Source organism: Sturnira hondurensis, unplaced genomic scaffold, assembly GCF_014824575.4.
Source record: "Sturnira hondurensis isolate 20B ecotype Veracruz unplaced genomic scaffold, ASM1482457v3 Scaffold0018525, whole genome shotgun sequence".
Classification (NCBI taxonomy): domain Eukaryota; kingdom Metazoa; phylum Chordata; class Mammalia; order Chiroptera; family Phyllostomidae; genus Sturnira; species Sturnira hondurensis.
In genome coordinates, this window is record NW_028091156.1 from 2,543,223 (window position 1) to 2,569,375 (window position 26,153).

The 26,153-nt window shown below is 41.0% G+C and overlaps 1 protein-coding gene across 5 annotated transcripts in view; it reads left to right on the forward strand.

Annotated features, from left to right (window-relative positions):
* The window catches only part of CDC42BPA (CDC42 binding protein kinase alpha), a 175,824-nt gene that overhangs the window by 123,043 nt on the left and 26,628 nt on the right, over nt 1-26,153 (forward strand). For 3 of the 5 annotated variants that reach the window (XM_037069514.1, XM_037069512.1, XM_037069510.1), the window contains 7 exons: nt 483-574; nt 2,802-2,878; nt 3,949-3,996; nt 19,752-19,835; nt 21,020-21,125; nt 24,368-24,504; nt 25,199-25,338. In XM_037069514.1, coding sequence (XP_036925409.1) covers nt 483-574; nt 2,802-2,878; nt 3,949-3,996; nt 19,752-19,835; nt 21,020-21,125; nt 24,368-24,504; nt 25,199-25,338 — 684 coding nt within the window. The remainder of the gene's footprint in view (nt 1-482; nt 575-2,801; nt 2,879-3,948; nt 3,997-19,751; nt 19,836-21,019; nt 21,126-24,367; nt 24,505-25,198; nt 25,339-26,153) is intronic. The other 2 variants (XM_037069511.1, XM_037069513.1) reach the window with 1 other exon arrangement.

A 26,153-nucleotide genomic window follows, 5' to 3' on the forward strand; every position in this document is an offset into this window, starting at 1 on the left:
CCAGATAGTAAATATTATTGGACCATATTGTCTCTGTCTCCTCAACTCTGTCGTCACGCCAGACAGAGTGCAACCCGACAAGCCTGGCTGTGTTCCAGTGGCACTTCAGGGACGTGAGAGTACACGGCAGGCCCTGGCGGGGTAGTGCAGTTGGTTAGAGCATCGTCCCGATACGCCAAGGGCGCAGGGTTCCACCCCCAATCAGGGCCCAGACAAGGATAGGCCAGTGAATGCATGAGTAAGTGGAAAAACAAATCGGTGTCTCTCACTATCTCCCTTCCTCTCTCTCTAAAATCGATAAATAAAAAAAGACTCTACTTTAAAAAAAAGTGGATGATAGCCTAGATTTGCTCTTTCTTATAGTTTGTATTTCCCCAATTTAGCATGGCTGACATTTGAACCAAATAAGTCCATGCAAACAATACGGCTTACCAACCAGCAACAAAAATAATGACATTTTTCCTTTTCTTCCCTTATTTAAGTAAACTAAAAGATTCGGAGAAGAAGAACCTGGAACTACTCTCAGAAATTGAACAACTGATAAAGGACACCGAGGAGCTTAGATCTGAAAAGGGTATGGGAATGTTTTTGCATCAATCAGAACTTAATATTCTGTTATAAATACATGTTATTACACAAGAATAAGCTTATCGTGTAGGTGGAAGAATTGTTTGACTAAGCGGTTCTGGCACCCATTTATGTTGTGTGTGGGTATGAGAGACACACACACATGTTTGGTCGATAGGTATCTGAGTCCTTTTGTTTTTACTTAAGATGTGTTGTTTAAAGATTTGGTTGTAACAGAAGAACTCCCTTGCCACACCTTTACCTCTTTTTCATTGCCATGTACTATTTCATGAATAAAATTTTTATGAAAAAAATTATAATATACTTTAAACTTATACTATTCTTACATGATGGAGGGGAGTCACTCCCAGGGCGGCTGAAATAGCTAAACGTATGAAATAGCTGAAACTTAATCTAATCCAGTATTACAAGAGCAATTCAAAGATAGAGAACTATTTTGGCATTTCAGTGTCTTCCAAGTTTGATACTTAAGTTGCTTGCCCTGTGAATTTCCCAGGATCTGTTCCCATTTTCTTGAAAACATTACTTAAGCATTTTTTCCCATTAATGTGAAGAGCAACTCAAGAATGCTTGGTAGCTTTATTACATGAACTTAAACTTTCTTTCCATAATGTGAGCATTAATAAGGTAAAGCTTTAATAAAAAGAAATTCAGAATGTTTTGTTAATGAAGGGATCTGTCATACGCAGTTAGGAGACATTCATTTTCCCAACAAATCAGTAGCCCTACCTGAATACTCACCCAGGTAGTGGGCTGTGCGTTACCCTTGCCTGCTTCTCTGCGTTTCCCACGCTCTGTCACGCACTGACATAAAGCTGGTCGGGTCTCAGCATCTGCAGTAAAACTGTGGAAGAAAGAAGGTAATCACGTAAAGGAATGAATGTAGAAAAGCCATTACAAGTAGTAGATGTACAGTAAATATGTGTTGACTGAAGTTCCTGGTGGACAAGAAAAGAAGGAACCCTGAGAAAGTGAATCGGGAACTCAGGTTAGGAACTCAGGGCATCGGGAGGAAGTGAGAGTCAAGCAGGGCTTCGTACAGCTCGAGCAGAAGGGAACCGAATGATTTCGTGAGTCGAGGAGGAAGAATAGGCGGCGTGAAGGGCTTGTGGCCCTAAGACAGTTTATGTGGAAAGAGACGACAATGCAGAGTGTGACTTAACCACACACAGATGACATTGGCTGTGTCGTTTTAGAATAGACCTGAACTTGTGAAAGAAAAAGTTAATCACTTTGCTCTCTTTTGAAAAGATGTTAACCTGTAACTTTTGATTTTGAACTTGTACAATATACCATGTTGCTATATGTGGTAACATAATATACTACTTAAATAATATAGTGTGATATTTACATAATGAGGACAAGGTTCTTCTTCTGCTCTAGTTATTATTATATTCCCAGGATCCAGACAGACTGCATGTAATTGGCTCTCAGTAGGTAGAGCCTATTTACATCTGTTGACCGAGTGAATTCCTGAACATGCTGCCGTGCCTGGCAGCTGTGGTAGATTCTTAGAGAGTAATATGAAAGGCACGAAAGTGAGTTGTCAGTTCCTGCGGATATGGAAATGCAACGTGTACCTTGTTATTTCTGCTTTTTCCTTTCCAGTATTTATCATTATACGTATATTTTAAGAAAATTTTTGGATATTATGCATTTAAAGTTCATACTGTAGCCAAGAGATATGTATGCATTCTGTCAATGAAACAATACCTGAAATCAGATACTAAAATCTGAGGTCTTAACAAAAGTTTTTTTCATAACTAAATACATTTGTTTTATAACTGCATTATTTTCTTATAAAAGATTATTTATGTTAGTGCATATTATGTGCTTGGTAACAATATTTCAGTGTGTTGTTTGGTATAAACTATCTTAGAAAAATCAGACATATTCAGGGCTCTGTGTTTGAAATTCTCTCAAGATTACCAAAAGATTTCATGTGTTTATTTATAATGTACTGTATGGGAAAAGAAAGAAATTTAAGAACTCAAGTCAAGAAGTGTTTCATGGAGAATGATATAGTTTAACTGTTAAATGATATTCCAAGAAACATTAGTATAATTTGCTCTTTTGAATATGTAGAGCTTATACTGACCAGCTGTAAAATATGTTCGTTTGCAAACAGCTTTTAATAGCTTTAGACAGGAAGGGTCATCCGTGGAAATTAGTTTATTGTCCTGGTTTTGAGACCAGCCGCTGCTGTCTTCTAGGTGTAGAGCACCGAGACGCACAGCGCTCTTTCTTGGCGTTTCTGGATACGCCTCCCGATGCTCTGGATCGATTTGAAGTAAGTGTCCAGCTTTTCAAATGTCCACTGGGGGCCGTTTAAAAGTCACTTTGACTTAAAATTCACGTGTGATAGACTGTTTGACTGCATCCCACGTAAGGAGGCCCTAGACGTTTATATATTTAAAAACATATTAGGAAGGAAAGGAATATGTCCTGCATTCTTACGTAAACTACAATCGCTTTTTATTTAAGAAAACATGTAAGAAAGGCCAGCATGCGAAAGTGGTCAGATTTAAAAGCAGTTTCCCCCCTTCCCCTGAGAAAACTGGAAGTGCAGAATAAATCCTGACTTTTGAAATAATTTCACACTTCTTTTTTTCTCCAAAGCGCATAGAGTCGCGGTAGAAAGCCATCGGAAATGTCAAAAGTTCACCGTAGGGCAATGCTGGTTCTAGTTCCAAATGAGTTCGGTTTTTTAGAAGTGTGTAACAGGAATGCTTTTTAAAAAAGTGTTATATAGAATGTATTAGGCAGTTTCCATTTTCATGAAATAATGATTATATGACTTTTTTACCATTCCTTAATATTTAAATTCTTCGCTAAAAAAAAGCACTTTATGATATGAAGTGTACTTTTGCCTCAGAAAATTTAACTTAGAGATGATATCTTTATTCAACAAGTAACTGCTGGTCTCTGTGCCAGTCACCATACTAGATGCTGGGGAGACAGGGGTGACCAGGCAGACGAAGCCCTGCCCCCAGAGCGTTCACGCTGTCCCAGTGGGGACAGGCAGAGGCAGAGGTTGTCTCTCTCAGTCACCACCTTTGAAGATGCCGACATTGAGTTGGATGACTGATCTGCCGTGCACTCCATTGTATTACAGTTGGGACACCGTGTGTGAACTATATTTCATTCCTTAGGGAATGCGAATAAGAATCACTCTTTAAAAAGTAACTAATGAATTTCTGAGTTTCTTGAGAAACAATGACAGTGACTGCTTTTTCATTTATTTGTTTGAATTAATGTCATTTGCCTTTCAATTGTTTTACAAAATTTTTGATTTATTATTCTTACTGAATTGCTTCATCCATATTTTCTATTTTTTTTATTGCTGTATTCGTTAAATAGGATTCCTTTTCTTCTTCCTCATCTTCACTGATTGATTTTTTGGATGACGTAAGTCTTTGATTTTCAAACCAATGCACCCTTCAGTAAAAGAGATCAGTGAATTGATATGAAGAATTTGTCTCATGCAGACAGTTGTAGAAATATCATACTTGATGATTTATTTGTGACCCATAATTTGCTCCTTTTTTATCTTAAATGTAATTAAGAGTTTATCATTGTGAAGCATAATAAAGTTAAAACGTACTTTGAGAAGTTCTTTGGCTGTCAAAGAACCTGCGTGTCTCCATTCTTGCAGCGGTTCTGAAACCGGAGCACGCGTTTCATTGTGGTCATGATGCAGATACGTACGCATGCAAACAACTGCTCACTTTTATTTTTCATGGTGATTTCTATTTCACATTCCCCATCTTTTTTCAACACTTTAATTTCTCTGTTAATTCAAAGTAAACCTCTGGTGGTATAAAGAGAAAATATGACAAGTTTTCTTCCAGTAGATTTTATAGTAACACAGTAACTGAGCACAAATCAATTTTTAATGCTGACAGTTTCTCTTCTAATGTGGAAAGTGACTTTAGTTCAATATGTACTGTATGCACTGTAAATTGACTACATTATCACTTTCTCCTAAATTCTACACATTTAATAATTTTGAAGTTCCTGATGGATATCATGCATTCTCTTTACAGAAACACTTGACATAAATACTCTCTTTGTTCTACATTAAATGGCACAGTAGTTGTTGTCATAAAGCATTTTATTATCATGTTAAACATTCAGTCTTTCCAGAAATTGGGAAAGCAAATTGGTTCATATTCAGATATTATACATAGAACTATTTTTTTAACCAGGGGAGATTCTTTAAATGTTTTATTTTTGCATTTTGTTAAATATAATTATTATATTCAGAAGAATATTTAGCATGATTTTTCACTAAAGGAAACTCTTGATCTAGAGTTTTTAAAATTATTTTTAAAGTGATATTTGATATCTTTGAAATATTTATACCACAGCGTGCACCTTTGCCCTTTAAATGGAAACTATTTACTATTCTTAAGTAATTGTTCCAGTTAAATGTGATAAAAAGAGAGCTGTCTTGATGTGCAGTAGTATTGCTTGTTACAATCTGGTGTCTGCTTTACTGTCCGAAAATACTCACTATGGTACTTCCGTGTAGCTATCATTCACCTTTAAAAGAATAGGAAGTTTGAATGAACTATTTCAGTTCTTCCACTAGAAAGTCACTCTCACTCTTCTTTCTGACAAGCTCTCCTCTGCACCTCCTCTGCCCCACGGAAGTCTCTGAGGGTAACACACAGCAGCAGTGCGCACTCTGGGAAACGGCGCAGCTCTCTCAGCAGGAGGGCCTGCGGGAAGGAACGCAGACCTCACCGCCCCGTCCTGTCTCTGCTCTCAGCGCTGCCTTCCACCCCCTCACCCGGTCGCTGCTCCCCCCTTTTCTCCCGGGAGCACCCTTTCTTATCCTTCACCTGCAGCAGAACTCCGTCCAAACGCGAGGCTAGATGTTGAAGTGCACAGATAGGGATATCAGTAGTACTGATCTCATGTGGTTGGTTGAGAATTTTTTAAACGCATGTGATGTTCTCAGTAATACTGGTTGTATTTCTTACTCCTCATAGGTCTCTTCCCCTCCCTTCCTGTGTTCGCTGTAGCTTCCTTCCTTGTCCCTCAGGTTGGTGTCACATCAGAGCTTTCTTCGCTCTTCAGACACAGCCCTCTGCTCTCGCCCCTTCCTCTGCCTTGCTGGATCTCGGCACCCCTGGGAAAGCGGGTTCCACCCGTCAGGGCAGCGGCCAGTGAGCAGCAGGCTCCTGTTTGAAAACACGTTTTGTACTCCCAGTTTGTATTTTATGGCGTTAAACTCTTGTCTCTCTTTATAGTTTTCTACTACGACACCCTCTCCAGAATGATGGTGTTTCATCTCTGCACACTTGGGTTCCGCACCCAGGACATTCAGTACAACGGACTACTCGGTAGCTCCCCTTCTCTTAGGTGTTTTAATTCTTAAGGAAGGAAGCAAACCGTGGTTGTTCTTGTGCCCAAGCTAGTTAGGCTGTTGTGCGTGACGCTTGCAGTGCATGTCTGTCCTCCAGAGGGAGTAGACGGTGACTCGTTACCCACAGGACACAGCATCCCGGGTCACTCTTCTGTGTTCTGTCTCGTGGCTGTAGAAAAGAAAAAATTACGTCAGAGACCCAAAATGTTAATCACAGCTGAATCTTGCAGGTCTAGGAGGGAGCGAAGCTAGTATTAAGCAAAATCACAGCAATCAAGGTACTTTTGGTGCCCACACCTCTCTGACCTTCACCTGCCCCTTGCGCCCTCTGCCTGCCCTCCAGTTCTTCTCGGCCCCAGGGCCCTCCTCCAGGCCACCTGTTGCCCCCCTTGGCCTCCCACACTGGTCCACTGGAGCTGTAATCCCTTTACTTGACACAGCTCACACACTTGCTCTCCTGCCTCCGTGTTTTCTCAGTGTGTTTTGCCTGTTAATTCCAAGTTCCAATGGGCACTAGGGTTTGGGGCAATATGGGAAGATGTTTGGAGCAAGGCGTCTTTTTTTTTTTTAAGTTACACCGAACAGTGTAACTTTAGAAAAGAGATGGTCAGACATCTCTTTTCTATGCATAAGCGTGGCCTTGGTGGAGCGGGAGTTCTGACACCTGACACCCGCCCCTTCCTCCCCTCTGATTCGGGCAAAGAGGGCAAAGCAGGCCACGTCCTCAACAGTCTGCTTCTGTGTGGCAGGAGGACTGAGGCCCCTGGGTTTCTGTGCATATGGAACCTCAGGCTTTTGAAGGAGCCTTAGGAATTACTTAGTCCCGCAGTTTCAACCACTGCTTGTCCCAGCGCTCTTTGGGAGAGTAGGGAACTAGTGGGGACGGGTCTGTACCTGACACTCTTCATAGAGCAGATCAGGGGGTTGTAGTTCATTTTGAAAGGTAAGCGGTCCCTTGGGGAAGGCACTCCCGCATGAGGCGTTAAGGCAGCGGTAGAACAGGCCCCAGGGTTCCTTCTGCTTTGGGAACGCTTCCCTGCTCTGCCCTCGTCTTTTCTCAGTCCCACGTGCCCGGGCCCAGACTGCCCAGCGTACTCCGCAATTCTACGCTCTGCTTGCTCAGGCCCACTTAACAAAAGTGGATGTTAGCTATTTCATGGGCAGATGAGAATGTGCCAACTTGGTTTTTGAAGGTCATCTTACTCTGTGTTCTGAGAAAAGAGTAAATCCGGGAAGTGAGGCTCTGAGTGGGAGGGCTGAGCCTGAAGGAGCAGAGACACGTGGTGCAGCCGTCTGGTCCCCCCGGCGTTGTTTTCTCTCCTCGAGTCTGTCACACGAAGAGAAGCCGAGTTCTCTTGGCTCCGGCCTCATGCAAAATCTCAGCACGATGTTCCAAATGTTTCTTTTCAGGCTTGGCCCCTAGCTCCATTTGTCTCTTGCTTTTAACATTGTTTTCTCCTGTTTCATACGCTGTCTGAACCGGTCACAGAAATGGAGGCGTGGCAGCGTAGGGGGAAGCTGTCTCTGGGGAAGCCGTTCGCACGTGAGAATCAGTGGAAGATGAAGTTGAAAACAGGCACTGTAAAGGGTTTTTATCCCATGACCAAAACGTGGCCTAGATTCTTCTGAGAAATGTCATTCCTGAATCTCCTCCTTCACCTCCTGTTTTTTAAAACTTTCATCCACATATTAAACATTACCCGACTTGAAATTCTCTTATTTCAAAAATTGTCATTTGCAATCCTTTTGTAATTTAGGCGATATAATATTGTATATTATTTTTATATGTTATACATCTTTTTATTGCTTATCATATATTGGAATAGATTTAGGCAATCTAGAGGAAAATCATGACTACAGCATGTTTTGCCTCATCAGTATTTTAGTAAATATGATTCTAGAACTCATTAACTGAACCTGAAAATCTATTAGCCAAATTGTAGGTCCATAAGATAAATGACTTCATTTGGTTTCTTCTTGTTTGCTATCTTTCATACTCAGCCTTAAAGTTCTGCCAATTTATAGACCCAGATATAAATAGTTTTAAGTTTTATATAGTTGCATGCTAAGACAATGTGTTGGTTTCCAGTATTTGCTGTGAGACCAGTTTCATGTTTATAGAAAACCGTGGTGTATGGGAGTGTGTATGAAAATGTGTGTGTGTGTGTGTATGTGTGTGTTTCTCTAATTGCACCCTAAGGAAAAACTATAACTTGCCCTTTTCTATTGAAAACACGAAAATAGTTACCTGATGTCTAGGAAGGCACTTTGGAAAGAACATCATTACTGTAGGGGTTTAGCCCCATTGCTAGTTTTATACATTGCCAGCATAGAAAATATATTGTCGTTCATATGCAAAGATAATTTTGAGAGACTTTTGACCTGTTAGTCTGGTGGTAATATATTTACTTGGAGCTATTCATGCTCTTTCACGGAGGGTGAGACAGGTACTTCCTGTTAATAATTGAGGGAATAAAACTGGCTTTAAGTCTGAGACTTAAGGTGCACTGGACTAATAAGCAAAAACACCTGTTTAGAGCCTGCAGGCCTTGTAATCCTGGTTTGCTACTAACACTGTGGGCACGGTGTTCAAGTCCCCTTCCATCCCAATTTCCCGTAAAAGGAAACAACAGTTTGTCAGTCTGCCAGAGTTTCGGTACAAATAAAACTGATACTCTTGAGTGATGTTTCTTACCCTTGTAGTTTTCTCCAAAATCCTTAAGTACTTGACACGCCGCAGACCCTCCGAGCCTTAGTCTGGAGTTAGTCTGAGACACTGCCTGGGCAGCTGCAGCTCACGTTTGTGGAGCTCTGCTGCTGAGCATCGCAGTTTCAAAAGCTGGAAACCTATGTGGTTATAATTGTTACGTACTTATTGTTACTGTTAAGTTTGCCTAATTACTTAAGCCTTTAATGCCAGAAAGGTAAAAAGTCTCTTGTCTGTCTGAGCCTAATGTCTAGTCAGGGTGGACGGTGTTGTTGAGTAACTTTTTGTTTTAATCCATTATTTGGATTTAATCCATTATAAGGCCCAATTCTGAGGGCCTTATTTAGCTTCCATTTTAAAAAGTCATCTTTGAGCCCTGGCTGGTGTAGCTCAGTGGATTGAGCGCGGACCTGCGGACCAGACGATCACGGTTCGATTCCCAGTCAGGGCACATGCCTGGGTTGCAGGCCAGTTCCCTGCAGGCCAACACCCAGCAGGGGATGCACGAAAGGCAACCGTACATTGATGTTTCTCTCCCTTTCTCCTTCCCTTCCCCTCAAAAGATAAATAAATAAAATATTTTTAAAAAGTCATCTTTGAAAAAAGTAAGAATTTGGTCGGTAACATGTCTGAGGCAAGACTGATGAAATATTTTATTAAATGCTTACCACTGTAAATCTGAGTGACTGAGATCCTTTTTGTTCTAACATTTCAAGTGCTACCGCCAACCTTTCTAGAAAAGAAATTGCCCATCCCTCAACAGGGCATTTTGTGGGTCACTGTTTGTACAAGGTCCAGTGAAAACTTCGTGTCACTGTTACACTTGGTCTGAGCAGAGATCTCTTCCCTAGCCTGCCCTCCAGCTTTTCCTGAAAAACACGTCCTTTCAGCCTGTTAAAAACGGTGTCTCTGTGTGTGTGTCTATACACTTGGCCTGTGAGCGCGGTGTGCGCAGTGGTGGTCACTGACGGTCATGTGTGTCGGCATTTGTAACACGCGGTCTTCTCCTTTCTTTGTTGAAGCGCTCTCCGTCCTGCACTCCAGCTAGCAAAGGCAGACGTGTAAGAGACTCGCGCACTTCGTGTCCCCGTCCTGATGCCCTCCACCCTCTCTTGTCCTCTTTGCCTGCGGTCGCAGAACATGCTGGTGTTTTGTGACGTGTTGTTACATTTATCGCATGCTTCGTGCTGCTGCTTCTGCTGGCGCTGTTTGCTTCTCTGTGGGTTTTTTTTCTTTTTTGTTGTTTTTGTTATTTGGCTTTGGCCGCAAAGCTTTAGGAATGTTCATATGAAGTTCTGTAACCAAGCTACTAAAGTTATAAGGTATGTTTTATTTTGATTGTGGGAAAAAGTGATTCTAAAGTATGCTTTCTAAATTGATTATATACAAAGTAAGTGAGTTCCTAAATAAGAATCTGGTGTAAGCAAATATGTAGAAATTTCTTAGAGGTTTTCATTATGTAGAAAGAATGATAATTCATATGCAGATTTCAAAAAGGATTTAGGACAAGTTACGGATCTATAATTTTATGGAAATCAGTTCTGGAGGAATATTTGATATTTTTATGTGGTCCAAAGGAAGCCCCTATTTTACATTTATAGATTTGGAGAACTAGTGTTAGTAAGTCTTTACGTTCTAAGATATACCCGAGATGTAAACAGTAGTTGTCACATTCTTTATACGTACACCGCTAACCATCGCTGTCGTCCTGTGCTGCGGCCAGCTCAGTGTCCTCAGTGCGCAGCGGGCCAGCCGCCTGCAGGACTCTCGGATACCCGGAGTGGGGAGCGAGTTTGGGGAAAGGTCTCAGATTTCTCAGGCCGCCCTGTGCCCCAACCTCAGTGTGCGGGTATGCTCACTCCTCAGCTGAGAGGCCGTGGGCTGGCTGCCATTTCTGGCCCCGGTTTTCATGCGCCTTGTAAAACAGTAACTCTGAATGGGACGTCTGTGACAGGTACACGTTTTTCACTTTCACCTGTCAGCCTCATGATCGTTGGCATTGACCAACACCTTCAATCCAGAAGTCTTGGGTTTGGAAAGTTCTGGATCATTAGTAGGGTGGCCCACTGCACCCTGGACTCTCTATCTTTCTGGTGTGGTGGAGAGTCGGTGGTAAAATGAACACAGCGAGCTCTGATGTAGCACATGTTTCCAAACTGCGGTGCGGCAATGAGTTGGCAGCTCAGACACTGCGTGTCCGTGTCTGGGACCAGTGCTGTGGCCAGTTCTGCCCATAGCTCCTTTGTTAATGGTGTTCATTAAAAGACCACTGGCTCGGCTGATTTCTTGACTGTTTTCACATTTGGGTGTTTGAACTTACCAAATTAATCTGGGTATATGTGAACTATACCCTGTCTAGGACAGAAGACCAAAATGTTGTGTGTGCCCAGTTATATTGAGTTCAAATCAGCCTGTGAATTACCTAAACTTTAACTAATTGTTTTTGAATAAGGTTCTAATTCAGAGAGGTTTTGTTTTTCTGGTTAAATTTATTATAGATTAGTTATATCTACTTGCCTTTTCAGACTCTCAGGGTCTTTGGCCATCCCCAAAATTTCTGCAAATCTTGAAATAAGATTTTGAGGAAAATAGCCACTATAAGGTCCCTGCTACTTAGTCTTTATTTTTATTCTATAGGGTAATAAATAAGAAGCCACACTTAACCAGAACCTATGGACTTAAAATTACACATTTTTAAAAAAAATGCAGGTGTGATAGGCTTGGTCATTTGCTCTCCGGGCTCCCTTCAGTTTTTCCTGAGCTGACTGTCTGAGGGATGAAAAGTCAGCCACTGCGAAGTGGAGCGTGTGTGGGGGAGGTGTTTGGGGAAGTTCCAGTTACTCAGTAGGTGATGGCGAGGTTTCGGTAGAGCAGTGAGGGGCTTCCGTAGTCCCTAGGGAAGTCCATGTGTCATACAGTCACTGCGGGACACATACATGCAGTTACCGTCTCTAATAGCGGCTTTGCATCTAATAGTAGCATGCAGTTTTCCGTTATATGCCATGTTTTAAGACAAGCAAAAATGTAGTACTTTTATAATTTAAAATTCTTTAAGTGACTAAAATATATGAGGTGTATACTATATTTTTGTTTTCAGTGTGTTATAAAACCTCATTTATAATTTGTATATTTATGTTCTTTATAAGTGGTAGTATTTAATTAAATGTACTATAAGGAAGATTTGTTATTAGTATTATTAATATGTGAATATAAATGGTTATGAAACAGTCCACATTGTTTTCATTAATAGAAACACTGAGTGTTTCATTTTAAATTATTCCTCTAGAGTTTGGAGCAGAGATTATAAATAGCCAACATGTGGCTTAACTTTCTTCTGTATTTTCTTAGAACATTTTTGTAAATTCTCCAGAGTACATATTCAAATCAATATATTGAAAATAGCTTGAGAAGTTTTCATAAAGACAAACAAGTTACAATATTGATAACTAGTAAGATTGTACTTAACCTGTCATAACCTTTAGTAATGTATGATTTATTTAAAAATATATAAAATATTTTATTTACTGTTATCCAAATGATATAGTTAGTATTTCTATAACACTGTTTTATGTCATAAGCTTAGTTAACAGAAGTAATTATATTGCTAAAAGTTTGAGGTGAAAAAGTATTTCTGAATACAAAAAAAAGATTACCTGCCACTTTGTCCCAAAATACTTTTAGCAGAAGGATAAAGAAAATTAATAAAAACTGGATTTTTTTCTTAACTTAAAGTTTTATATTTACCAATCTAAAACAACATGTTAGATTTAAGCTATTTTTAAATCTGTATTAGCTTCCTATCAGTCTTTGTGTCTTTTACTCTAAAACCAGGTTTCTTAGGAGAATGTTTTGCTATTTATGTTTGTTCACATCTGTAATTATTTTTGAAGTAGAAAAGACCCATTGATTGAACATAGTCAAGATGAGTAGTTTTAGCTGTTATTATTTATAAGACCCTACTGCATAGTTTGAGGCATTCTTGTTTGGGGAGTCATCTAAAACTCCAATCTGATCTGGGAGCGTTGGGGGGGCTTTTGTGTTCTACTGCTCTATAAAAATAAGTATTGTGGGTTGTTCCCTAGAGAAGTCCTGATAGATTCAGGAAATATTAACGGACTTTTTACATGACAGTGTTATGCATTGTGGACAGCATTGCTGATACTCAGTTTTTCTGCTTTTTTTTCAAACAGTAGAACAGTAAGTAGAAATACATTGGCGTGTAATAGATGTTTCTAATGCCAGTTTGTCAGGATAACTACTGAAGGTATGTTTAATTAGAAAAAAGAATGTGAACCAAAAAGAAAAAAATCACATTTATATATTTATTTTTCTCAGTATATTGTAGTTTAGAAATATTGAGTGAATTGCTTATACTATTTTGTTAAGGTTTATTTTTAAGATTTTTCTTTGGAGAATATCAAAATATATTACTGTATTAGTATGTTAATGTTAGGTATATATTTGCGGATTAATTGATATTAAGTAATATTAGCTATTGATTTTTAGTATTACCTCCTTTTTATCATCCTTCCTATAATTATAATCCCAACTATTAAATTAAGGTACCTCTGCATTTGATACATATCATATTTATTAGCTCTTCCTGCATTATTAATTCAAGTCATTACATTTAGAGCTTACATTGACTTAATGGCTTACATTATTTTTTATAACAAATTTTTTAACTTCCATGGTTTAAATATATTAATGATTATATTTGTTTTAAAGGTGAAAATAACTAATGTGCTATTAATTGCTTTGCTACCATTTTGAATCATTGCCAGTTAATTATTAAAATTAATTTTAGGCAATCTATAAAACCTGGCATATAGTCATTGAGTGTTGTGAAAGTTTTCTAAAATTAATTGCTTTTTAGTGGCTATAGTAATCATTAATTAGAAATGCACTGGTAAACATTTCATTAATAATAAATTAATAACATCTTCATAATCTCAGTCCTGTTGGTGATAATTAACACTTCGATAAAGAAAATATGTAAGTGGTATTGTGTTTTTCTTGCTGTTAAACCTCTTTTGAGATATTATTTATAATGATAGTTTTCCAGAAAGGAAACAAAATACAACCTATTAAACAGATCAGTTGTTAGCTTCTAGGAGAATCTTTTAAAAATAAATTTCTTTTTAAGTTTGATATTCAAAACTTTTGACATGTTTATTCATCTTTACCAAACTTGTTTCTTGTTTTTATAAGAAACATGCTGTTGGAAAATAAAGTGGTAGTTTTTCCACTTCACTGATGTATTTATGTTTTTTAAAAAAATCAGAGTATTGTTGTAAATGGCATAGTTTAACTTTTCAATATGCTCAGTTAATGCCATCTCAAAATCTTATTCCAGTATCTTCACTTACTTTCACTTTTTTAAATTTATAAGACTAACTTGATTTTATTTACTGTCTGGAATTTGTTTTTACTTTAACAGCGTACAGCTCTAAAAAGCTAGTGTGGTCATTTTCGTTGTTCTACTTCAGCGATTTCCAACCTTTTTTATCTCAAGGCACACATAAACAAATTACTAAACTCTATGGTTCACCAAAACATATAACTTTTGTCAGTCTTAAAAAGATTGTGTAATTTGGATTTTCCCACAGAGGGCTGTTGTGGTGTCTGTTGTCATTTCTTCACTCGACAACCTCAGGGAGAAGAGGTCGGTGCCCCCGGCAGGTCTCAGATGCTGCGTGTTTTAACGATGCTTGCAGTTCGCCAGCTGCAATGGCTGTTCTGTTGTGTTACAATGTGACATTGGGTTATTATTTTTTAAATTTAAGTGTTTTTCACTTATGAATAACCAGTTTTTAACCTCAATCAGCTTAGAAATTTTATTTTTAAATCTATTTTCATTATAATTGTTTTATTTTCATTGATGAGTAAAAACTTGCTAGGAGAAAAATACTCATAAATGACGATAATTCTTTAGATGGCCTAAGAGATACGTGTTAAAAGCCTCAAAAGCCTCAAGAGTCACTCATTGGTGTAATTATAGATTAAGCTGTGGTAAAGTGTATTTTTTCCTTTGCCCAATATCACACTATTAATAACGTCACACTGTAATAGGGCTGTGAAACATGCTGATTTTAACAACTAACTATGGGGTAGGGGGCCGATCGTAGGGCCGATGATTTTTCCTGGGCACCCCCCACGTGAGCACGCACCACCCTGATGTCTCAGGACAGCGAGTTCTATTCCGGCCCCGGACTGTGGGTGAAACCGCACGCCCGCCTTCTGTCACCGTGTGCTCAGGTGGCTCGCAGAGCAGGCCTGCTGTAGAGTGTCAGCCAGGACAGCGGGAAGCGGCAGGCCCTGCATGTTCTCCTCGAAGAGTGTTTGAAGGAGTGGGGCCCCGTGCGGGCCTGTTCACTCCATGTCCTTGGCGTGGGACCGCCGGCTTCCACGTCTTCAGTCAGGCTGTGGGCTAGAGGCTTTTGAGTGGCAGGTCAGAAACTTAAGTTTTCTTAAGAAAATTTTTTGGCACATAGAAAATCTACTTGCACACTTCTTTAAAACTCAGTGAGATAGCTAAAATCTATTTGAAGTTATTAGTGTAAAATGGATCGATACTTTGCTTATGAATTCTGTTTTAATGGAATCTCCTTCCCCATGGACTCTTATTGAGCTTACAGTTGATAATAAGCTAGGGAGGAGGTGTTTAGGAGGTGAAAGACATTTCTGCCTTATTTCCAAGTCAGGATCATATTTCAGATTCATAATTTAAACGGATTGCCTTCTGTTGACTGCCCCTGAGTAAAGTTGTGAATTAGGTAAAATTCGTCTTGAGTCCCATTTTCTTAGCTTTATTCTCCTGTTCCTGGTCAGAGTTCATTGTCGGGGAAGGAGATGATGTGGCGCGGCCTCCACAGTCACTGAGCTGCTGTGCGCACCACCTCCGCTGTGGAGGTGCCGCTGGTCCAGCAGGAAGGGCACTGCGTCAGGAGTCACAAGGGGACCCAGGCCTGGCTGTCCCGTGTCAAAGCCGTGCCAGCTTTATGAAATTAGCCATGTCGCACTGGTGGTGCCGGTGCACAGCTGGCAGGCCCAGTGGTTAAAATGCTGAAATTCTCTCCTAGCTCTTGGTCCATAGCTGCTGCTCCAAGTCCCATTAACACAATAGGAGCATTTTGCTAATTATCATCCTAACCTCAGTTTTCATTCAAGCTAGTGGTTATGCTTTTGTACAGTGACACATCCCTCATGCAGAGAGTCAGACTAACGTTTGTTACCCTCCTTCCTCAGGAAGTGTCATGATCATGCCTTCCAGAAATCCACTGACAGCTGGACATTGAAAGTGGTTTCCTGGGTTTTTGTTTTTCCCGACTTATTTTCCTAGACCCATCCCACTGAGAAAACGCACGTTCAGACCCCAAACATCAAGTTCACATCCACTCCAGGCCCCCAGCTCCTTCCACAGCTAGTGAAGTTGAGCCAGTGAAGGCACCTCACTGGAGCGGTGTCGCCCCCCAGCTTTCACTTGTGCCAGGGAATGGGGGCTGCAAACACAAGCGAAGTCCGACTCTCCTTTTCATTGTGTATATCATGCAATAAGTCACAGTGTGCTGGGATCACTACATTGGACTGGTAACGTTGATAGGAGCACAAAGCTAAAGCAGAAAATTGTCCCCCCAAAACTCAACTGGAAATTTGTTTAACCACGCAGGTAGTCTTATTTTAAGTAGAGAGTAATGCAGGCCAGACTTATGTGAAGGTGGGGTCACCAGACACCATAGGTGCACGGCAGTGACAGGGGCTGTTCTCACGTCTTTTCTAATAACTCTTATAAGACATGATGTGACTGTCACTTCTGAAATAGAGCTTAAAGTGAAAATTGCCTCTGCTGGCAACTGAATAGTTTATTCTAAGTGCTCAGTTATTAATAGGTGTTCAGTGAAATCATGCCTTTTAATAGTGCAAAATGTCGTACTTGCGTCTTGTGTCAGTCAGTGGTTTTAAACAGCCATTGGTCAGTTTTCTCAAGATCATTTTCTCAGCAAGTCAGGGGACATGTTGTACCTCAGGGAGGGCCCTCGGCGTTCACTTCCCCCACTGTCTCCAGGGCCGTGTCTGGCGTTTTGGCAGAGAGCTGTCGGGGTGTGAGTTGCACTCGGATTCTGACGTGGGTTTTTTCCAGCCCTGTGATAGGCCACCTCACACTGGCTGATGGATGCGCTGCTGCTTTTGATGCTTTATTGTTTTAATATTTAACTTCATTTTAATGGCCTGAACTTTTATTTTAATGTTCAAATCCTTCCATCACACAGAGTATAACAACACCCATGCAGCCACCATCCACAGCTGTAACAGATGTGAGCACTTTGTCCTGATTTTTCAAAGTTATTTTTGAAAACAGTTTAGGCAGTTCATTTGAAACGCCCTTCCCCCTGCCATTCCCCCGTCTCTTCTCTCAGACATATCTGAGCACCCTGAAATGGAATTGCATCCTCTCTTCCTTGGGTTTACATGTTTATTTCATTTGTCTCCATAAACAATAGATGTTTGTTGTGTATATGACATTTTACACAAAGGTTCTTTTTATTTTGTTGAAACTTTCTAATTCAGCCTGCTTTTGAGGTTTACTCATACAGATACACGTCCATTTAGGGCATTCATTGTAACAACTGCATGATATTTTATTGTAGGAATACACCACGACTATTTATCCGTTCTCCTCTTGTGGGATATAGAGGTGGTTCCCAATTTTTTGTGACTACAACCTAGTCACTTGGACTACAGCCGAAGTGAACATCCTGATAGCTATCTGCTTTTGCAAATGGGCAGTTGGTTTAGCATACACACCTGGAAGTGGCATGGCTGGGTTGTGTGCTGTCTGCATTTTCAGCTTGAACTAGATCTTGCCAAGTTACTTTCCACACTGGCTGCACCAGTTTTCACTCCCACCAGCACCGTCAGTGACGCGCTTGGGCCAGTTGGATGGGTACAGGGTGGTGTTTTTGTTTTCATTTGCGTTTTCTGATTTCAAGTGTTACTGAGCCTCTTGTTACATGTTTGTTGGCCATTGGCGATTTGCCTGTTCATACTTTTTTGTCCATTGTTCTATTGAATTATTTTTCCTGTTGTCCTCTAAGTATTCTTATACATTCTGGACATTAATCTTTAGCTGGCTAGATGCACTGCAGATACTTTCTTCTAGTCTATGGCTTGTTTTAAATGTTATTTGTGGTATCTTTTTGTCTTGCAAGTTTCTACAATATTTTAAAGTACCCATGTTTATCAGTTATTTTTCTTTATGTCTTCTGCTTTCTAAAACATTTCTTCTTTTCACAGCAATTAACGAAGATTTTCCTCTGTTTTCTTCTGAAAATTAAAAAAACTTCGTATTTCAGACTTCAATCAAACTGAAATTTATTGTTACTATGAAAAATGAGGTTCTCATCTCTTCTTCTCATATGAATAAGCAATTCTCCTATATTTCCCCATTGACTTATGAAGCTGCCTCTGCTTTATAGAAATGGGAGTGTGTGGGGTCCCTCAGTTCTCTTCCCCTGCTCTTTCTGTCTGTTCTGCTCCAGCGTCACGCGCCGTAGAACAGCTCCCGCTGCCTGCGATCAGCACTCCAGCCCCCACCCACCTTCGTCTCCTTTTCTGTTTGGCCCTTTAGTTGTACACATGGTGTTTAGGATCAGCTTGTCAGAGGCCAGGTGGGCCTTTTGATTGGATTTGAATTGATAGGTTTATCTGAGGGGAGTTGACATCTTCGTGATACTAGGTCTTTCCATACACGAACATGGTACGCTGTTAACGTGGAATGTTTAGATATTCTTTTATTTCCTTTAAGAAGGCTTTATTATTTTCTTCAAGGGTATATTTCATATTGTTTGTTAGGTTTTTGTTCCTAGGCCCCTTCAGGTCTTTGTCGCTGCCGTGCATGGGAAATACCTTTCTCTGGCCAGCACCCTTGCTTCACAAGCCTTTCAATTCCAGAAATTTCTCTTGAACTTTTCATGTAAATTCTAGTGACAGTTTTGTTTCATATGAATTGTTTCCTCTTAACTTTCACAAAGATTTTCAGTGTTCTTCTTTTTCATATGGATTTCTTTAATGTAAAATTATAAATTGAATTCAAAACTTTTCCAAGCTATTTACATTTAAATTAGAATTAAATTAAGCAGAAAACTGTGAGAAACTCAATGGAATTCCACTTTAAGGTTATAATACATATAAAATATTCTGATTTTGGAGGTTATACTTTAACAAAAGCAAACAGAGTCCATTAATTTTTTTTCTCTTAATGTTTTAGTGTATTCTGTACCTTTATACAAAGGTAGCTTTTTCCTCTTGTCTGCTTGCTTTTAGCATCCTAATAGGAAGTCATTCTTCATGTCTTTTTTTTTTATTTTGTTAATCAAGATATCTCTTCTTTCCACAGTAACATCCAGTAACATCACTGTTTTCTTTTATTCAAAGAAATATCTTACGATAATTGACCCTAAAATAAAGATATGCTTGTAGCTAAATTTGTGTGTAAATTCTGGATCCCAATAATAATGATCTAGCTTCCTTCTTTGGAAATTAATTTCTGCGCAAACTCCCACAAATCGATGGATTGATCAATCATTCTCTCTATATATGCATATACAGAAATCCACAAGATTATGTTCCATGTATGTATGTAATATACATTCTGTATATAGACGTCAAGGAATTAAGAGAATCTTCTAAATATTTTGATTATGAATCTTGCTAAAAAACTCTTTCAGATACTTTTTAGGATTCATGTGGCATTTTCAGATGAACTTGAACATTAATGTCCTCATTATGTAGGCTACATGCTATATGACATTTTTTGGGTTCTTGGATTCTCTTTTCCAGATTCTTTATTTTTACACTTCCAGACTGAAATAATTTTTAATAATTGAACAAATATTTTACTTGTAGATATTGCAGGCAAAAATTTAAACTACCGACATTCTGAGAATTTTATAGTTTCATTAAGATATATTTTGCCTTATCGATGGGTTGTTTTGGCTTTATTTACTTTGCTGTGTTTCTAGAGATGTTTGAAATGCTTTGAGTTTTTCATGATACTTACTTCTCTTTCGCCCCTGGATCCAGGCCGTAGACAGTGCCCCCCTCCCAGCTCACACACCAACCTTAAAGAAGAAGGCCTGCCCTGGCTCAGCCGGCGCCCCACCCAAGGTACTCAGTCTGGTCGCACAGCGTGGTGTGTCCCGAAACAAAACTGAGGGTGAATTTCTTCTGCCTTCCATTTCACCTGTAATGTTTGTCCACCACTGGGTTCCTTAAAATTACAAGTCTAAAAGCTTGGAAAGAAAATAAATTCTGTGCGAAAGGCAGTATCCACCACAGACAAAGGTAGGGGGAGTGGCCAGACTTTGCTTTGTTTTGGTTTTTCTTCCATCTTAAATTTAGTGTTTTGAAGTCTGTTCCAGTGAGGAGTAGTACTTTGGGGATGTATTACATCAAGGTAGTAAGTTGAGGCCACTTGTGGAAGAATCTAAGATTGAGGCTAATAAACCACCAAAAAAGGAGAAATATCTAATAAAAAATTCAGGTGAATTTTCTTTTTTTCCTTCTATTCAATGTGACTATGACTTAAATGTCATATATGGTACAAAATGAAGATTTAGTTGCTTATGTCAAACTCCTACAAAGAATATCTAGAAATTGGAAAACTGAAGTGACCTTCCTGTCCAGAGCATAACCCTTGAATAAACCACAGAATGAGAGAGGCCGATGGCTCTGAGCATCTAATAAAATACACAAAAGTGTAACTGATACAAAAGAAAGCAGCACACTGGGTAACTTGTATTAGGTAAAGCAAAGTCTGATAATTTGTAAGTGCTCGATGTGAAAATAAAGCACCTGAAATAAAGGACTCAGTGGAAGGCTTTCATAGCAAAGGGAGCAAACCAAGTCTGACAGGAAGCAGGTTAACGACGTGGAAAGTGTGGAGGCCAGACTCTGTGCAGAGGCAGCGTCCATACCTACACGGGAGTTCTGGGTACGGAAGCACCTTCCATACCTTCGTTTCTGTAGGTATAAGTGCGTAAGGTCCACTTAACTCTGCTAAAGAGTAGTTTGAAGAGGTGATAAAGAAATCTAAAAGGTTTGAGCCCAAAAAAGCTGGTTTATTTTTATAACTTTTCAAGTGTCAATTCATGAGCAATTGATGATTGCTTGTTATTTTAGTATAATCCAGCTCAGTTTTGCCTACTAAAAATATTTAAAGAGCACGGGTTGTAGAAATACATGGTGAGAAAGGAAGACAATCCATTGTTCCCAGCTGGTAGCCGGTGTGGGGCCCAGAGACTGGGCACTGAAAACCCTTTAAAGAATCTGTGTGGCCGTTTGTGTTGCAGCGCAAGACGCACCAGTTCTTTGTCAAGTCGTTCACCGCACCCACCAAGTGTCACCAGTGCACCTCACTGATGGTGGGCTTGATACGGCAGGGCTGTTCCTGTGAAGGTAAGAACCAGATGGTAAGGAAGCGTGGCTTTGGGCCCTGACGTCACACCCTCGGTCACAGTCAGGTAGCTTCATGAGGCAGGCAAATGATTGTTTTAGGCAGTCATTTGCTTGTCTTCAGATAACAGGAATGGAGACAATAAAATGAGCACCTTGCTGACTTGGTTGAATATTGAAGAAACTGGACAGATAGTCCCCAGAAACTTTTTTCAAGGGAGATATATTTAGTATGTTTTGTTTCTATATTTAAATGTGTTTTATTCCGATGGTTCTGTGGTTTAGAAAAACTGTGACCTATGTGACAAGAGAGATGAAAGTTACCCTTGAATCTATTCATTTGACTTTAACCTCGGTTCATTTATCAGAGAAATTGTTGCTGGAAAGTAGGTAATGCAGTACCTGTTACTATACGTCAGAAGAGACTTTATTCTCAACATGTGCAGAAGAGGCCTGTCCCTGCCATCCCGTCGATGGCTGCCCGGTGCCCCTCGGCACGGGGGCCGGGTGTGGCCTGCGGGGGCAAGGGCCTGCCCTCCTGGGGCACACGTTCTGAGGGATGAGAGAGCAGAAGTCGTCTGAACAGAAAACAAAGTAATATGTTTGCGCACCACTTTATTTTTCCTGTGACTTCGGAAAAGGAAAGAATTTAAATTTTAACAGGATATAGTATTTGCATGTATTTTAGAAATGTGCTTTTTAAAAAAATCATATGAGACTTGCAGCTATAACACGCCTCATATAATCTACCACTGTATCTTATTAAAAAGATAAGAAAATAGTTGCTGATCGGGTTCTGATAGTACAGTGGTTTCCATTTCCTGCTGTTAGGGGTGGAAGGGGCCCTGGAGGTAAGGTGGTCAGTCTGCAGTAGATAGATGTGTTCCCTTTGTAGAGGACGCTTGTAGTTAGCGTGAGGTTCAGTACTTTGAATAAAGGGGAGAGTAATAGGGTCCGAGGCAACACATTCCGTGTTGGTCAGTTCTCCCCACCACAGTGACAAGCTCAATTGCATTATTGCAACTAGTTTGTTAGATGCCTGGGTTTCAAGACAAAGAGAGTGGTCAGATTGGAAAGTGGGGACTCGAGAGTTTTGAGTGAGTGAGGTGATGAATACGAGTGACATTATCCAGGAGGCACAGGTGGAAACAGGTAAAAAGAAAGGGATCTTAGAAGGAATAGCTTGTATCATTGACCAGAAAAGTGTTTCTGAAGCCAAAAAAGGAGAGAATTTATACCGTTTTTAAGCCTTTTCTCGTTTAGGAACTTAGCCAGTATTGTTCACCCTCGAACAGCACAGGGTTAGAGGCACCAACCAACCATGTGCACGGGCGACAATTTGAGGGTAACTTAACTACTAAGAGCCTGCTGTTGGCCTGACACCTTACCAATAACACAGTGGATTAACACACACTTTGTATGTTATGTGTATTACAGACTATATTTTTACAGTAAACTAAGCTAGAGGGAAAAAATGTTACTAAAGTCACGTGGACAAGAAACTACATTTAGAATATTTATTGAAAAAAACTTCATGGAAGTGGACCCGAGCAGTTCAAACCCATTTTGTTCAAGGGTCAAGTGTACTCATAAAGGCCATTTGAATGTTTATCAGAAAGAGTCCCGGGCAGCCACTTGGCTGTAGGTCTTTCTAGGCATCAGAGTTCCCTGTGATCTCATCACAGGGCCGTTTGAGACCTCCTCCATTCTCTGCCCTTCCAGTCTCGTGCCACGAGGTTGAGTCCGTCTCCTCGGCCTACTTCGTAGAGCGGCGGGGACCCAGTAGGCTCTGCCCGCGTGTCCATCAGTGCGACGAGAACGTGCTTAGAGCCTCTGAAGATTCCTGTCACTTCCTTTTCTTTCTGGGTGTTTGAAATTACCATATTTTTCGGACTATAAAACGTACCCCCCTCCCAATTTTGGAGGAATAATGGTTATTAATGCTGCTGTTGAGTTCGCTTTGCATTTACATTGGTGAAGTATTATGTTATTTATGTTATTAAATATTTTACCACATTTTTTGCTTCAGAAATTTTTTCCCTATTTTCCTCTAAAACCTAGGTGTGTCTTATGGCCCAAAATATGGTAGATCTGTTATCGGATAATTCTTTAGTTGCTTCCAGTGCCCTTTAGAGATGAGATTTTTGCTCACTGAAACAAATTCCAACTTGTCAGACAGAAGTTTGGGTAGTTCTCGACAGTCAGCACCAGCCCGTCTGGCCTCTCTGTTGGTTCTGCAAATCCCTCTGTGACGGACAGTGCGTGTTACCACGTGTGTGTGCTCCCCCGGTGGTATTCTTTCAGTTTCTCTCGTTTCCTTCCCCACATACTGTCCAGGATCCCACTCAGAGTAGCAGTCATCGAATAGACATTCTTGGTCTGGAAGCCCTCCCCACAAGCTCGTTTCAAGTATCTTAACCTTTAATTCTCACCCAGCCAAGTCTCAGTGAAACTTGTGGGTTTGGTTTTACTTTATCATTTTGCCTTAGAGTCTGAAGGCCATCACATGAGTGTCACGGGCACCTGGCACTGTGTTCAGCGGTTAGGTGGGCGGGTTCTGGGCTCCAAGGCCTGGGCTCGGACTGCAGCAGTGCCAAGTGCAAGTCCTGTGTCCAGGGCCAGTCCCATGCAAGTGGGCACGCTGCACCTGTCTTGGGTGTCAGAGAAAAATTGAAAGCACTCAGTAAAGTTAACTATTATTATTATCACCTTAGTGAGACTTTAAGTGTATACAATAATATCAGGTTCTCCCAAAGTTTATTCTTAAAGTATACCATTTGAATCATTGAACAATTCTGTTTTCAAGAAGAGGAATGGGTAGAATTTGCCAAACATTGCAGGGTGTCAGATAGCATAGTGTCCGTTAGTGAATCTGCAAGAGAAATTGCAGAGCACGGATGACGTCACAGTAGAGGAGGAGGTCGCAGGGACTCCAGAAACTGCTCTTGGAGGGATTCAGAGTTTGAATCAGCCATTTTATTCACAAGATTAGATTTTTTTTTTGTTTCTCATTTGCATCACTAATGTTAACATAGAACATTAATATTGTAATAATGAAAAGTATTATTTCTCATTGAAATTCTTTTTGCTAAGCAAATGAATCAGCTCTCCAAATGACAAATAGTTTTTTAAAGTAAAATCAGAGAGAAGCATTCGCTACCTTGCATGTAATGGATGATCAGAGGACTTCCTTTTTGTAACACGATTTTTTGATGAACATCATTTCTTTCTTGTCCCTCCAAAAGTGTGTGGATTCTCGTGTCATATCACCTGTGTCAACAAAGCCCCCACGGTGTGTCCAGTTCCCCCTGAACAGACCAAAGGCCCCCTGGGCATCGACCCTCAGAAAGGAATAGGAACGGCATACGAAGGTCATGTCAGGGTAAGTGGTGTCGGGTTTAGATTAATCTCTTAAGGCCCATTAATGAATTAAAATACAGTCCGTTCACCTTACAAGCACAGGTGTTGACAGGTTAGGTGAATAAAATGTATCTGATCATTTTATTTCATCCAAAGTAATGATTTGAAAACAAACACCTAGTCTTTGCTTTGAAGTGAGTTCCAGAGTGTGTCGCAGCACTCCGGGCTGTGGTGCCTTGCGATGGACACATGCGGACGTCCCCGTAGAGAGAGCCGCCGGCACTGGGTCGCGCTGGGGAGGTGGGGTGTGCTCGGCCAGCGAGGAGCTCCCGCTGCGGGGTCCGACTTGGGATCCGAGTGGTGCTTAAAGTGGACGCTGCGTTTCACCTCACTACCGAATCTGACTTTCATTCTACTTAGAAAGAAACCCATGAATGTTATCTTAGTGAACTTCCAGTAAAAGTTAAAAGGGTGCCCTTTAAAAGTATGTGATCACAAAAAGCCGTTCAGTGATTGCCGGGCGCATTCGCACATGCCTCTCAGGCGTTGCTAACGGTGTACGGGTTCCCTCGCCACTCCTCCGACCAGAGTGGCAGGCCCCTGACGCGCCGTCTGCCCGCTTGCACCGTGTGGGCACTCGGGTGGCCGGAGGGGCTCTGGCCGGCTCCGGCCGGCGCCTTAGCGTGTGCGTCGCTCTGTCTGTGCGTGTGCCTCAGATCCCGAAGCCCGCTGGCGTGAAGAAGGGGTGGCAGAGAGCGCTGGCCGTGGTCTGTGACTTCAAGCTCTTTCTGTACGACGTTGCCGAGGGAAAAGCGTCTCAGCCCAGCGTGGTCGTCAGCCAGGTGATTGACATGAGGTGAGCTCTCCAAGGTGACAGTGTATGTGTCTCTGCAACATGCGAAGAAAAAGTGCGCTATTTTTCTTTTAATTATATTGCCATGGTTTTATTTAAATTAATTTCATGGTAATTTTCTGATTTACCAATACTGCTATAGTAACATAGTTAAAAACAGGAAATAGGTGCAGTTATAGGAAGGCTGATGTGGGGGTAGGGGGGCTGGGGTCAGAGAAAAGAAGCCAATGTTTGAATCCAAAGAGACAGTTGAATGGCCGCTGGGGTGTTATCGGAGGTCTAATGTGTGGTATTAATATCATCACCTAAAGGCTTAGCATAATTTCCACGTGAGGAGAAATAAAAATCTCCCCGTCAGACAAGTGCTTGGAATAGACAGTGCACTGGTAGACACTTCGGTAAATTCACCTCGAATGTTTCTGGCCCCGTTCTGCAGACTCCCCCCTGCCCCTGCAGCTCTCCTTGACCCTCTCTGGTCGCCCCAGCCACAACACCCGAATTAAGGAGTGAAACACGTGGAGCACATCTGTGCTAGGTGTTGAGGGAACCGCGAAACGACACACGAGCCCGGGCCGCCAGCATGCGAATCCCAGTGCGCCTGCACGGTGCTGGCTTTGGGGCTCCGGGCAAGCCAGGAGCTGTTTCTAGCTCTTGCGTGAGGTGCCCTGTGGAGTCACAGATGCATTACTGTGGGCACTCCCCACGGGCACAGTGAGGGGAGACAGCGCACGCGGTGTGGGATCCGTTAGAGGATCGTTTCCTCTGCGTTACTAGGACAGGCGTGCAGGACCACACGCACCGCACACGCACTGACTCTC